This window comes from Eretmochelys imbricata, chromosome 1 (genome assembly GCF_965152235.1).
Source record: "Eretmochelys imbricata isolate rEreImb1 chromosome 1, rEreImb1.hap1, whole genome shotgun sequence".
Taxonomy (NCBI): Eukaryota; Metazoa; Chordata; order Testudines; family Cheloniidae; genus Eretmochelys; species Eretmochelys imbricata.
The window spans coordinates 138,192,660-138,207,256 of record NC_135572.1 but is presented as its reverse complement, the minus strand read 5'-3'; the positions used below and the strand labels follow the sequence as shown (position 1 = coordinate 138,207,256).

The following is a 14,597-nucleotide window of genomic DNA, read 5'->3' as shown; positions in this document are numbered from 1 at the left end:
ATACAACACAATTCTCATAACTTCAGATGCATTAATGATATACATATATGGATAGAGCAATGACTTTCAGCAGATTGGAACCTTTTCCTGATACCTTATAAGGCATGCTTTATATGTAAGATCACAATTATATACAGATGATGAATATGGGGGCTACAGGGTGTGCCCTCAAGATATAGAACATCACACAATTATACTTTGTTTTTCTTTGATTTCCATGTTTCAGATTACATACTCATCACAATGTGACAGCTTGGATTTTTGTGACTGGATCCCGAGCTTCTGTAAATTGGTGGTGATATGTCCAAATTAGGGCTGTCAAGTGATTAAAAAAATTAATTGAGATTAATCGCACTGTTAAACAATAATAGAATACTATGTATTTAAATATTTTGGATGTTTTCTACATTTTCAAATATATTGATTTCAGTTACAACACAGAATACAAAGTGTACAGTGCTCACTTTATATTTATTTTTGATTACAAGTATTTGCACTGTAAAGAAACAAAAAAAATAGTATTTTTAATTCACCTAATACAAGTACTGTAGTGCAATCTCTTTATCATCAAAGTTGAACTTACAAATGTAGAATTATGTACAATTATGTATGCATTCAAAAATAAAACAATGTAAATTTTTAGAATTTGCAAGTCCACTCAGTCCTACTTCTTGTTCATCCAATCGCTCAGACAAACAAGTTTGTTTACATTTGTAGGAGATAATGCTGCCCACTTCTTGTTTACAATGTCACCAGAAAGTGAGAACAGGCATTCTCATGGCACTGTTGTAGCCGGCGTCACAAGATATTTAAGTGCCAGACGCGCTAAAGATTCATATGTTCCTTCATTCTTCAACCGCCATTCCAGGGGACATGTGTCCATGCTGATGACAGGTTCTGCTTGATAACAATCCAAAACAGATGTATGTTCATTTTCATTAACTGAGTCAGATGTCACCATCAGAAGGTTGATTTTCCTTTTTGGTCGTTCGGGTTCTGTAGTTTCCGCATCAGAGTGCTGCTCTTTTAAGACTTCTGAATGCATGCTCCACACCTCATTTCTCTCAGATTTTGGAAGACATTTCAGATTCTTAAACCTTGGGTCCAGTGCTGTAGCTATCTTTAGTAATCTCACGTTGGTACCTTCTTTGCATTTTGTGAAATCTGCTGTGAAAGTGTGCTTAAAATGAACAGCATGTGCTGAGTAATCATCCGAAACTGCCAAAAACATGAAATATATGGCAGAATGCAGGTCAGACAGAACAGGGGACATACAATTCTCCCCCAAGGAGTTCAGTCACAACTTCATAGAATCATAGAATCATGGAATATCAGGGTTGGAAGGGACCTCAGGAGGTCATCTAGTCCAACCCCCTGCTCAAAAGCAGGACCAATCCCCAATTAAATCATCCCAGCCAGGGCTTTGTCAAGCCTGACCTTAAAAACTTCTAAGGAAGGAGATTCCACCACCTCCCTAGGCAACGCATTCCAGTGTTTCACCACCCTCCTAGTGAAAAAGTTTTTCCTAATATCCAACCTAAACCTCCCCCACTGCAACTTGAGACCATTACTCCTTGTCCTGTCCTCTTCTACCACTGAGAATAGTCTAGAACCATCCTCTCTGGAACTACCTCTCAGGTAGTTGAAAGCAGCTATCAAATCCCCCCTGATTCTTCTCTTCTGCAGACTAAACAATCCCAGTTCCCTCAGCCTCTCCTCATAAGTCATGTGTTGCAGACCCCTAATCATTTTTGTTGCCCTTCGCTGGACTCTTTCCAATTTATCCACATCCTTCTTGTAGTGTGGGGCCCAAAACTGGACACAGTACTCCAGATGAGGCCTCACCAATGTCGAATAGAGGGGGACGATCACGTCCCTCGATCTGCTTGCTATGCCCCTACTTATACATCCCAAAATGCCATTGGCCTTCCTGGCAACAAGGGCACACTGCTGACTCATATCCAGCTTCTCGTCCACTGTCACCCCTAGGTCCTTTTCCGCAGAACTGCTGCCTAGCCATTCGGTCCCTAGTCTGTAGCTGTGCATTGGGTTCTTCCGTCCTAAGTGCAGGACCCTGCACTTATCCTTATTGAACCTCATCAGATTTCTTCACACATGAAGGAATCAAATTCCATTTTGAAGATTTCAAATTCTGTGATTAAACTGGTGGATTGTTAGCCCAAGGTTATAGAGAGGGAGACGGAGAAGAGAGAATATACACTACCACAGGAAATAAGTTACAGGAAAAAACACATGGGATAGCTAGGAGCTATATTTCACTATGTATATGATATTGAGAACTCCTTTCTGGGTTCAGGCTATTTGTAGCGATTTTGATATTCACATACTAATGTACAGTGCATACATTTAAAACTTTATTGCATCTTCTTATTGTTCCTGTTTAATTGTGTTTCTGGTATGTCATCCAACTCCTTCCTGTCCCATATATAGATGGCGACTTAAGTTATTAAATTCAATTTTGTTGTGAAAAATTGAAACAGAATTACATGTTATGTTAGTATAATATAAGATGCAGGAGCACCAGCATATTGTGATTGCAGTGGTCACATTGCCTGGGGGAGACTGGAAAAGGCTTATATGATATCCAGTCCATCTCCCTTCCCATGCATAATTGTTTTCTGCTGTACATTTTGTATTGTCTTCAAGAGTTAGCTAATTCCCTAATTGCCTAAAATGAATATATTCCATTTTTATTGACTTATATATGTTCACAATTTTCAAAGGATCCTGGGCCTGTTTTATATAAATCATTATTTTACAGGGTCTTTTTACTTATTGATTATTCAAATCTCTTTTCTTTGTTTTTCTTGCAGAAGTCCAACTTTTAAAGAGGAGCTCAGGATCTCAGCAATTTTTGAGTTATTAATTTCATCCCTTCCTTTCATTTTATTGTTTAATTTTATTTATTTTGAATTTATATATAAAAGAATACCTATCCCTGGGTGTTAACTTTTTCTTATATTTTCTGGGAGTTAATTTATCACAATAAAAATCACAATAGATAAATGGCAGCATGCCACAAATTCCTGCCCTTCTGCAGAGAAAAATAACAAAAATCCTCATCTCTTTTTCCCAAAATTTACTTCTGCCCCACTCCGTTCAGCCCTCCCCAAACGTCTTTGCAGCATGCCCTGATGGTAACCAGATTTGGGATATTTTGGACAAGAGGTTAAGGGAGAGAGAGTTCTACAGTTAGGTGGTATCAGGGTAGCAGCCGTGTTAGTCTGTATCCAGAAAAAGAACAGGAGTACTTGTGGCACCTTAGAGACTAACAAATTTCTTTGAGCATAAGCTTTCATGAGCTACAGCTCACTTCATCGGTGTGGTAGTCACTGAGCATGCCCTGCCAGCACCTCTCTCTCTTACAAACTTAATGATCATTAGTTTCAGTCCCTCTGATAATTGCAACTGTGACAGGATTGCATGGGGGAAAAAGGTGATCTCCGAAGTAGGTAAATCCTAGGCCAGTGTCAACCCCTTAAATTTCAACAGACAGCCAATGCAGGTCATGAAACACCAGTATCCTGTGCACAGAGCAAGATACTCCACTTAGCAGCAGGCAAAGTGTGGCATTCTGCAGTAGCTTCAGCTTTCAGAAACTTGGGTTTAAGGTTTTCCCCCTGCAGAACATGTTGCAGAAGTCCCGATCTAATGGTGGTGAGAAGTTCCTTCCTAGCCCTGTCAGTGGATGATTGGTTTATGCCCAGGATCAGTAGAGTTTATATCCCTTATTTTAAAAATTCAGTCTAGAAATTCTGGATGTGCTCACTATTCATATTAATTTCAAGGTCTCTCCCTCCCCTTTTTTTTAATTCGTTGTCCTTGGCCTCAATGTTATCTTGTAACTGTAGATTCAAGAGGTTAATTGTCATTTTCTTAAATTGTTTCCTCTTACCAGTTTTAAACTCTTCACCTTTCACTTTAATTGAATATCCCTTTGTTCATATACTTTGAAAGATAAAGGATAAGTATGATAATGGACTTGAATGACCTAAACTGTAACTCCTGAGGTTCTCTGATTACTTGGACTCTCATTATTTATGAAATAGTTATTTAGTCTTTATTAACAACATTTGATTACAAAGCAAACAGTTGAAGTAAAAGCTTTTGTTTGTGTCTTTGATTTCTCTGTTGGTACTATTAACATTGCATACAGAAATATTACATGTATGTGCAGCCTGAATCTGTGGTCCAAACGGCTTCAGATATTCATGTTAATTCATTCATTATTGCTTGGAGTTGAAAAAAAATTAGCTTCTAAATGAGTTTTTTAACAAGCCGTGGAGAATGAAAACTAAACTGTTGTGCTTTGATGTCTTGGAATTTACTCTTAGTCCTTTTAATATGGGTCAGGTAACCTAATCACAACAATCACATTCTTTGTTAGCAGTCTCAGCAGGGAAGGCAGGAATTGATTTGGCATGGAGACTAACCTCTCACCCCTTCAGGTGGTCCCCTCAGGAAAGCATGGAGGCACATAAATGGATTAGTGTGGGGAACCTTACATTGCTGGCTGTTAGTTCAACACTTTCCATGAGCATTACATTCATCTGGTTGTGACAATAGTACAGCTCTGTGCAACAAGTGAAACACAGATCTATTTCCATTCCATTCCTGTTTTCACATTTGTTTTTGTATTCCCTTTTCAGACTAAGCTTTTCCATTGCATTTGTACCCTCAGTTCATAGTAATATGTTGGGAATATGACTAATGTAGATCAGTATCCTAATTGTTTTAACCAATAATGACTGATGGGTGGGGTATTTCCTGGCAGCTAGTGACCATCTGGAGGAGGCCTTTAACCCATCTGGTAATTAACTGCCAGGAAATGATTGACTCTGAGGTTGTTATCATCTGTTATAAACCAAATAGATTTTTTTTTCTTCCCTCACCATGTCTATTGCACTACCTACCTCATGTGCTCTCCCTGATGAATATTTTTTCTTTACTGAATAATTTATTATCTGTATATGTAGTTGTCCAAGATGCACCAGGAGCTTTACAGAAATAAAAAATGTGGTTGCTGACTGGAAGAGTTTACAACCTGGGGCCTCAATCCTGCATTTGGATCTGTTCAGTGGACCCTTGTTGAATTAAAAGGGGCTCTACAACAGATGCGAAGGTCTGTCCACTCAGATTCAGTTGCCATATCAAGGCCTACATTTAGGTATAAAGCTACAAAATTGGAAACAGACAACAGGGGCATTATGGGTAGGGAAAATGATGGTTACAATAATGTGCAGCATCCCTAAAAGATATATGTAGATGAATGTTAGCATATAGGATAGTTATATAACAGTAACCACCCAAGAAGCAGCATTGACTGGCTCTGGATGAGACCTATCTGTCACTGGTCAGAAGGACACGTCACTCTAATGCAGAGCCTTGAAGAGGAGGAAAAATTGAGGGACTCTGGGCAGAGCCCCCGCAAAAGTCACTATTTGCTCATACCATTCATAATGTTCCATGAATTGTGCGCAGCTCCGATTCTAATATCCTGATGGCATGTCATCAGTATGCATCTAATCACAAATGCAAACGGAATCTGTGTGATTTCTTCATTCATCTGACAGGAAACAACTATTTTAGGAGAAAAGAGCAGATAGGACCACTAATTATGAGATCTCAAGATGTGGGATTTTCATACCTCAGTTACAAATTGTAATCTGATCAAAAATTGAATCACAATTGGAAATGCACCATAGTGAATTAAAAAAGTGTGTCCTCTGAAAAACATTAAAACAAAAATATCTTTTAAAATGATACTATAAAATACTTATGGAAGCATTTGAAACCACATGTTGATGGAATTTATAACTTTGTTGGTATGTAACCTCCACTTCATTTCATCGTATTTTATTTGTTTTGTCTGAGTATGGCAATAAAGTGCCAGCATTAAAAAGGTTCAGTAAATCAGCTCTGATATGTAGAAAGCAAATTGATGGATGACTTAGTGTACTTTTGTCTGTCATGCTTGCATTAGAAAATGCAGTTTTGCCTCATTGGTGCAGCCATGATTTCATTAGGCTATACAGCTTACATGTGGCAATGATTTTGTCTCATAATTAAGAAAACGTTTACAAATAAAGCCTGAGGAAGGAAGGAAAGAATGTTCAGAGTGATAAAAATTACAGACTTGTGAATGGGAAGTCTTTGAAGGGTATGCAGTGTGGGTAATCCTTGGTTTTAAAAGGAAATGTGTAAGTATTGATTAATGACACTGTGTTTTTTGTTTTTTGGGTTTAATATGGAGAATCTGCATATGATTAGAATGAACCACTGCTAACTAAAGGCCAAATTCTGAACTTCTTACTCACTGCTTGGTCAGGGAATTTTCCACTGAAGCCAGAAGAGCAAGGATTACAAGAAAATGAGCAAAGACTTCAGGATTTGGCTTTATGATTATATATCTTAGGCACTTAGGAAGTGGTGGAGATATTTTTACATGTCTGGTAGCACTGCATAGTTAAGGGTCCTTTATAAATCATCTTCAGGATGTGCATAACTTACAGCTAGACTGGTCCCTTGGGTATGTGGAAGGGGGAAATGTCAACTCCATGGCAACATATTCTGTCCCGAAGCCCTGTGAAGAGCTCTCTGTGGCATTAATGGTTCATGAGCAGAGAGAGACTGGAAGGGGAGGGTGGAATTGGGTTTACTGTTTGCATCATCTCTCCCTATTTCCCATGGGAACCACTAGGAAATCCACAGTCAAATGAATTCTGAGGCTGAATTAGCTTTTTGTATGGAGCCTTTCCACTCTGTGGAACCTTCCTTTAGGGAATGGCTCCCAAGGCAGCTGTAAACAGGGAAAGCCCTGTCAGCACAGCTCCACCATGGTGAGTGACTTCAGAAGCACAAGGTCCCTGCATGGATAGCTCTGTCCTTTGATTACATAGGCAGATCCCCTGAGATCCAGACACTCTCTAGGCCAACCCCCTGCCTTTTGTTTAGAGATGAGAGCTCCACACCTTTTCCCCATCCCTGAGGAAATGATCTGGAGGCCTCTTCAGGAGTTTACCTGTTAGTGGGCTTTTCCACAGTGGGAAATGATCTGGCCCGTGTCTATGGAAACTCGCTCTTGTATGAAGTTGGCCTGTAAGGTTAAAGCCTAGCTGCAATTTGAAGACACAGAAGAGTAATGTAACATGGCTAATGATATTTGTGCCTTTACAGAAGAATAAAAGGAGGGAAATTTACTAATTCTGTGGCCTTTCTTGTGCTGTGACTTTAGAAGCAGATTTTATTTTTTAAAGGATGGTTTTGCAGTTCATTAATCCATAGATAAAACAAAGCCCTTTGGGTATTGGGTATTTAACAATATGAGTTAACCCACAAAGATGCAGATAGTTTAAACCAGTCTAGTGTACATGTGCAGAAAATAATATCCAGAAGCATGTCTGTTATATTTTGGATGTGATGGATAAGGCTGTATTACTTTGTCAGCAATCTCCTACAGAAAACAGTAAATGATTTTGTCGTGAACAATATAAAATCTCTGTAAAATTCCAACTCCCTCTTTTAATTCTTCTCCATCCCAGATTATTCTAATAGTTCCTAACCCTTTCCTCTATTGTTGATTTATTTAAGTTTAAGCACTGAGTGTATGTATTCGTGTACAGCTGTGATCTCCTTCATTGTGCTTTGCACCTGCAATGAGACAACTTGTTTATTATCCATTTATGTAGGACTGTAAAGTGTGCACAGTATTTTACAACTGGTCAGCGTGCCATACAAAGAACGTCATCACTGCTCTAAGGTGCTCATGGGCTAACGGCATAAATGGGAATATTTCTTTAAAGGGTTCTCAGAAGCTGCTTAAAAGACAAGATGGAAGAGGCTGCATTGAGATCCCTAATGCAATTTCAAAGCCAAAAGACTGGGCCCATTGTGTTCATTACAATGAAGGTGAAAGTGATCATTGCTAGTGGGAGGCTCTGCTTGGTCTTGCTTTAGGTAAACAAAAGAAAAAGCCTCCTGTTTACAAATCCTCCTCTCTCCCCCTAGGATGGATTAAAGGAAGAGAGAATGCTTGATGTCAACATCCTCCCTGTTCCAACATAACAATAAAATTACCCTTTTCAAACTAGAGCTCAAAGGCCACTGAAATCATCTTGAAAATGTTACTTTGTGTGTGTGTAAACAATGAGACAAAACTCACCCACTACTTAGGAACTGTTTATAGCACGCTGATGGTACTAAATCTGTTATCAATAACTTTAGAGGCCATTGTTGTTCGTTACAAGCTCCATTTGTTTTGTTCCAATCTGAGTCCTTGTTAGTGTGCATAAAAGGCAATTTCTGCAGAAAATCACTTCATAAAATGCAAAATTTTTAGTATTCTGCATTCTCAGTAAAATGAACACTACTGTAGTTGGAAAAAATATTTTGTAAAAATGGCAACATTGTTGTTATTCAGCGACCTAGATGCGTCATGGCAGGGCTGTGTAAAAACTGTCTATTGCACCCTGCCTTCAGATTTCGCTATCATTGTTCGTTCACAGATTCCTTACAGCGTGCTCTGTCCTGTGAAGACAGAAGAAGCCATAGTCCCTGTTCCAGGGATAATCTCCTGCAAACATTTACTGCCAAGTGTAGTGCTCATTGCCACAGTAGTTCCATATGATATATCTACATTTCAGAATTTTTTGTGATCAAACATGAATCTTAAATTGGCTGCTGCAATACTGACTGTCAATCAGTGTAGATGACCGAAAATCATGTTCAAACTTGTGTCAACTCTTAGTTAATCTGTTAGCTGATGTTATGCTGAACACAATTTGCTCTAGTTTATATTGGCCAGTCAGCTGTGGTCAGCATTGTGTCAGCAAACTCAACTCTTCACACTTCATGGTAAAATTTTATAATGCCCATCAACATCTGTAGGACTAATGACACTGAGCATCCTTCTGAAAATGTCTTATAAAATTTTGAAGCGATGAAACCAATGAATTTATATAGAAATCTAATGGAGTCCAATAAAAACTACTCTAACTATAGAATTTACTAGAGAATGATAGTGTTTCTAGATTTTTTTTAAATGTATAGAATTCTATAGCAGCGATAGATTTCTGTATTAAATTCTATAGGATGATTCAAATCCCTGTAGCAAGGGTTTTTTTTCTATTAAATTCAACAGCACTTTTCTAAAAGGACACTAGCTTAGCAGTAAATGTTTCCAGGAATGGGTCCTGCATTGTTAACTATTTTGAGGGAAACATTCTGCCAAGACTGCAAAGCTATCAAATCTAGCAACACTCCACTGGGAGGTGACTGAAAAATCAGGAGAAAATGGCTGTCAGCATTTTGGAATGGACTGCCTTTTCTTAGATACATTCTGACAGCTTAACCAAATTATTCCAGCTAAACAACTTTATATAACAATAATGAACTTATCAGTTGCTCCTGTATGTTTGTCATCCAGTTGTTTATATAAGATCTAAGAACATCTTAATAATTATATAATACCTTAGAAGGTTCTGAGATAGCTTTATCACTTGTCTCCTAGGAAGGAAGGCTGTACATATTGGAGGATTTTCTTTTTGGGGCCTTTTTCATGCAAGTCTGGAAGTGCCTCTTAATTAGAAAAACTTCCAAATAAGTTTGGGCTGTTGTGGGATCCCCAGTGTCTCTGTTATTGGGGCGGGAAGAATAAATTGTTATTACTCTGATTATGGGAACTGTGCTTGGAACTGTACTTGGCCTTTTGTTATGATGGAGGGACTCACCATCAACTGAGTAGCACTCGCTAGGCAAGGGACATGGGTTCCAAAACTCTGTGAATTGAGAGAGACTTGAGACAGGTATTAGTACCTGGTGGTGTGGGTCCCTTTGTGAGGGCCTGAAGCACCAATTGCACCTCTGTCTCTCTCCACTGTGGAATGTCAGAGCTAATTTTTGGTCTATTAAGAGTCTTGCTACAGGTACTGTGCTGCATTCACTTTGGCCTTATGGTGCACCAGCACTAAGGCTCCCACTACTATGAGCTGAAATCACTGAGCACTGTGTCAAGTAGTGGGGAGCCGGAAGATCTAGAGTGCAGCGGTGCTGTTCGTGGATAGACTGGCGGAGTGTTCGTGAGATGGCGAGGTGAGCAGAGCTGTTTGTGAGACGGCGAGCTGTGCAGAGCGGAGCCGGTCGTGAGACAGCGGTGTGTTCGTGAGATGGTGAGCTGAGCAGAGCTGTTCATGAGACAGCGGAGCAGAGCAGAGCCCTGTGGGGCAGTCAGCTTCGGGACACGTAAGGTGCCCCTTACCTCTTTCCCCCCCACACAGGCACATTTTAGCCAGACTGGGGAGTAACACTATGCAGATGAATTTTTGAACTCTGGGGCTGGACTTTTTGGACTTTGGGTGATTTGTGGATTGCTGGACTCAAGAGACGTTTGGGTTCTGGGACTCAAGAACCCGAGGGAAAGGATGTGGCCCAATTTTCTGGGGTGAGTCTTTGCTCATGGTTTGGTTAATGAACACTAGTTGTGGTGTTTCCCCAATTTAATGCTATGTTGTTTACCTCATGTTATTAAAGATTCTCTACTACACCGAGACTCTGTGCTTGCGAGAGGGGAAGTATTGCCTCTTTGAGGCGCCCAGGGGGTGTGTAAGATTTTCCCAGGTCACTGGGTGGGGGCTCGAGCCAGTTTTGCATTTGCTTTGATGAGAGGGAACCCCTGTGTACTGAACCCGGCCCTTGCTGCTATCAACTTGGCCTGGCAGAAGGGTTACATAAGGATAGGCCAAGTAACCTCCCCCCGACTGGAAAAAGTATTTTATTGCAGTAATAGTCCTGTTGGATATATTTATTAGTTTTATTTGCTTCTGTTCTATTAACATCTGTTGTATGCGTGAGATTTCATTGTTGTTGCTGACTTCTCTGAGGAGCGTTTCTGTACAAAACAAGGAAACATAATCATTAGAACACTGGCATCTTTCAGATTGTTAGACAGTTGATAGCCAATATGGGTATGCACGCATGTTTGCCTGTAGTCTCCAAAGGCCAAATGTAATATTGTTGATGGAGGTGGGGGTTATGCTAGTGCTTAAAAAACACCTAGATTTTTAAAAAAAAATCTTGATTTTCTTCAATATTATGTAAACGATAAGAATGCATGTATATAAACCTATTTATCCAGCTTTTGGTTAGCTGAAAGTCGGGCATGTCTCTACACATCTATGCATTTCTCTTCTGCTTAGCCCATACCCTGTTTTTCTAAAGACTTGTACTGTGATTATCATACCAAAAAGAGAAAAGGCTACTCTTCACACAATTTCTTTTATTGGATGGGCTGGACACTTCCCATGAGTATACAGTGTATATTCCCAAAGGAATAATGGCTTCCTTGAAACAAGCAGATGTAGGGAACATTTTAAATATTAATCAAAAACTGTTCCTCCTCAACTCCAACCTCTCAGTTGGTAACTTTGTAACCTTGGCATAATGGTTAACTCTGAACTTTTCTCCTTGATCTTGTATTTTTGTGAAGCTGCCACTATGACAGTGGAAACTCCTACCTTGACTCCATTGCTATAGAAATCTTCATCTTCCACTTCATCTCCACTTGAGTACTGCAACAACCTTCAGCATTGAATAACTAGAACTTGGGGAAGCAGACTTCATATGTACAGTGCTGTTGCTTGCCTTCTTGCACGTACAAAGAATATCTTATCCTCAAATGCCTTTACCACTATTCATCTCTGGACCCAGTTCAAAACTGTATAAGCCTTTCCCATGAGAATTTGACTTTATGCTACTTCTCACTCCCCCTGTTCTGTTAGCACCCAGTCTCATTCCCTCCACGCAATCTCACCGTTTTTGGGTGTAAGAGCCATTTTTCTGCAGGTCTTGCTATATGGAAGAGCCTGTCTGTAACTCATCACCTCATTCACACTTTCAAACATTTCATATCTCAGCTGGAAATACAGCTTTTCCCCTTTGTCTTTACCTCTTGAGCTCTCTCATTTTTCTGTAATGTATTTATTATTTAACTTTGTCGTGGAACTATTTAAGTGTGAAAAGTATTTTGGAAAATGCTTCATATGAAAGATGCTACAAAATACAGTTAAATAATTGTAGTGCTGAAATGATCTTCAAATACTGTATGGAGTGTGTAACTCAATTTTTTTGTTTTGTTAAATAACAACAAACTCAGTTATTCATTTGACGACATGCTATTTATTATGTGAAAATCATTGTATGATATAAATGTACATTTATAGAAGTGACCTTTTTCTCCCTACTTCTTCCCTAGTCAAAGGTTTATACTCGCATACCAACATTATATCTGGACTTCAAGCTGGACAAAGGAGCCAAGCACATTCAGCACAAAGGTAGGAAAGATTTCATTGACCAGTTTAACAGACATTGAAGCCACTTCTCCTGTAATGGGTTGAGTATGAATCTCGGTATCTTTGTATCATTATAGGTAAAATATTCTCCTTATGGAGTGTTGTATATCCTCAGAGTTTAAAAGTTAGTTACCCTTGGCCAAATGCTGCCCTTGAATACAGGGGCATAATTCTCATTGATGTGAGTATCGTCCATGTATCCAAGGGCTGAAGATCCTCCCTGTATCTAAAGTATAATACTAGGTTATCAGGCCAAATTCTCATGTCTGAAAACCATTAATAATTGGGAGATGTAAAACTAGTCCAATTCATGTAATTTTGGGAGACTGTTTTGGAGAAAGGGATGTGCCTGGTTTGGATCCACTAGTTGGCAGTGACTAAAAATGATTACCATCCTCGCCTGTGTAGTGGCTTGAGTGAAAGGATTGGTGCTCTCAGATTTGGGGTTGGGGGTTCACATCACAGTTGGCACTGTAGTATCTTTATCGCTGTTCTCAGTGGGGAGATTTCAAAGTAAAGCAGCAAGAGGACTAAACTACTCTCTTCCCTTCACCGCATTAAAGTTGAAGCTATTGGTGAGAGAATTTGCACACAGTTGCCTGTACTATGCCTTGTCTGTGGATAAATAGGGCCTCCACTCTCTGGGATTGTAAATCCCAATTTATAGCAGGGTTCAGTGGCCCTTCCCTCACTGCGGGGGTGGGCCTTCCATTACTTTGGTGGACTGTGCTCACCAGTCCCAGTCATTGGATAGGCTCACCACTAAATTCACTTCACTGGGAAACATTAAGAAGATTAAAACCAAACCAAACTAATAAACAACCTAAAGTTAATTGGTTAGCTCTCTGTATTGGCCCATGAGAAGCTACTTCAAATATCTTCAAGAATCAGCCATTTTCCTAATTTGATAGCAGAGAAGCAGTTTGACAAATGGTGCAACATTATTAAAGCACAGACTACTTGAGCCTTACAGTTTAGCTGTGGTATTTCAAACATTGTTCTCTCACTATTTCCTTGCACGTAGAGTTTTAATATAGCCTTTGTAGATTTGTTAATTAATAGATTACACTCTGTTGTATAGCAAATACCAATACAATTTGGAGGATTTCCCACCAAATCTACTGCAAAGAAGCATGGAAACAGTGTAACAATATGGGATTTTCATGTACATCCATTTTATTCTATAGTGACTACTAATGCACGCTATTTCCAATTTTTTTCTGGGTCATCTTCGTGATCCCTTCAGACTAGACACATCTAAGAGTTCAGCAGCAGGTCAGTTACTTTGCTTCCTCAGAAAACAGATGTTTATACACAGTATTTTTACAATAGCAGCCGAAGCAAGTCAGTAAAATGTTGCCCATTACATTCTATGTCACTTGCAAAGAATCTAGGGCCCAATCCTCCTTCATGCGGTAACCCTTACTCTCGTGAACAGTCCCAGTGACTTCAGTAGAGCTCCTCATATGTGTAAAAATTGGCAGGACTGGTCTCATAATTAGCAAAATCTCCATCATTACCAAATTCCTTCACATTTGCAACACATTTTTGCTTGTTAGCTTGAGAAAAAAGAATTCAGTGTTGTTCATTGCTGTAACTGTTGTAAAGTATTTGCATAACAAATTGATTTTACTTCTAGTAAAACAATGTAGAGTTGTTTGCTGTCTTACATTTATGGCGGGGGAGGAGGGAGATAATCTCAGGATTTTGGAACATGCTGCATATACAGAAAAACAAATTACCTGTATATGCATTTGTCACAGATTTCATCAGATACATTACTCATGTACCATACAAATAGTAAATGTGACAAGTCTGGCCTGACATCTCATCTCAAAATATATATATACCATGCCGTCATTCTGTTTGTGTGTGAATATATAGCAAATTGTGTCAATCATTAAGGGCTGTGTTCACTCCATTGCACATAATGGCCCAGAACTTGGCCTCCAATAATGCTGCTTTTAATAGGACAGCTGGGGTTTCTCTCAGTGTGGGGGATAGCTAGGGTGCATAAAGCTGATACCCTTCCCCTTCTTGGAGGTATGTCAGGTGTGGGAGGAGGCGTGGCAGTCCCTGGCTGTGGAATGGCCCCTATAATTAGGAGACTCGGGCTTCAGTTTAGTAATGTATTTAAATACCTGCTTATGTCTCATTCACTTAATGGACTTAAGCCCATGCTTAAGTGCACTGCTGAACTGAAGCCTGTAACCCAGCCTTCTGTGTGCGTGA

At 39.5% G+C, this 14,597-nt stretch overlaps 1 protein-coding gene across 1 annotated transcript in view; it reads left to right on the top strand.

The window, feature by feature from the left end:
- Positions 1–14,597, top strand: part of PIR (pirin) — a 64,684-nt gene that overhangs the window by 22,849 nt on the left and 27,238 nt on the right. The window contains 1 exon segment of the mRNA XM_077811628.1: positions 12,269–12,347. Coding sequence (XP_077667754.1) covers positions 12,269–12,347 — 79 coding nt within the window.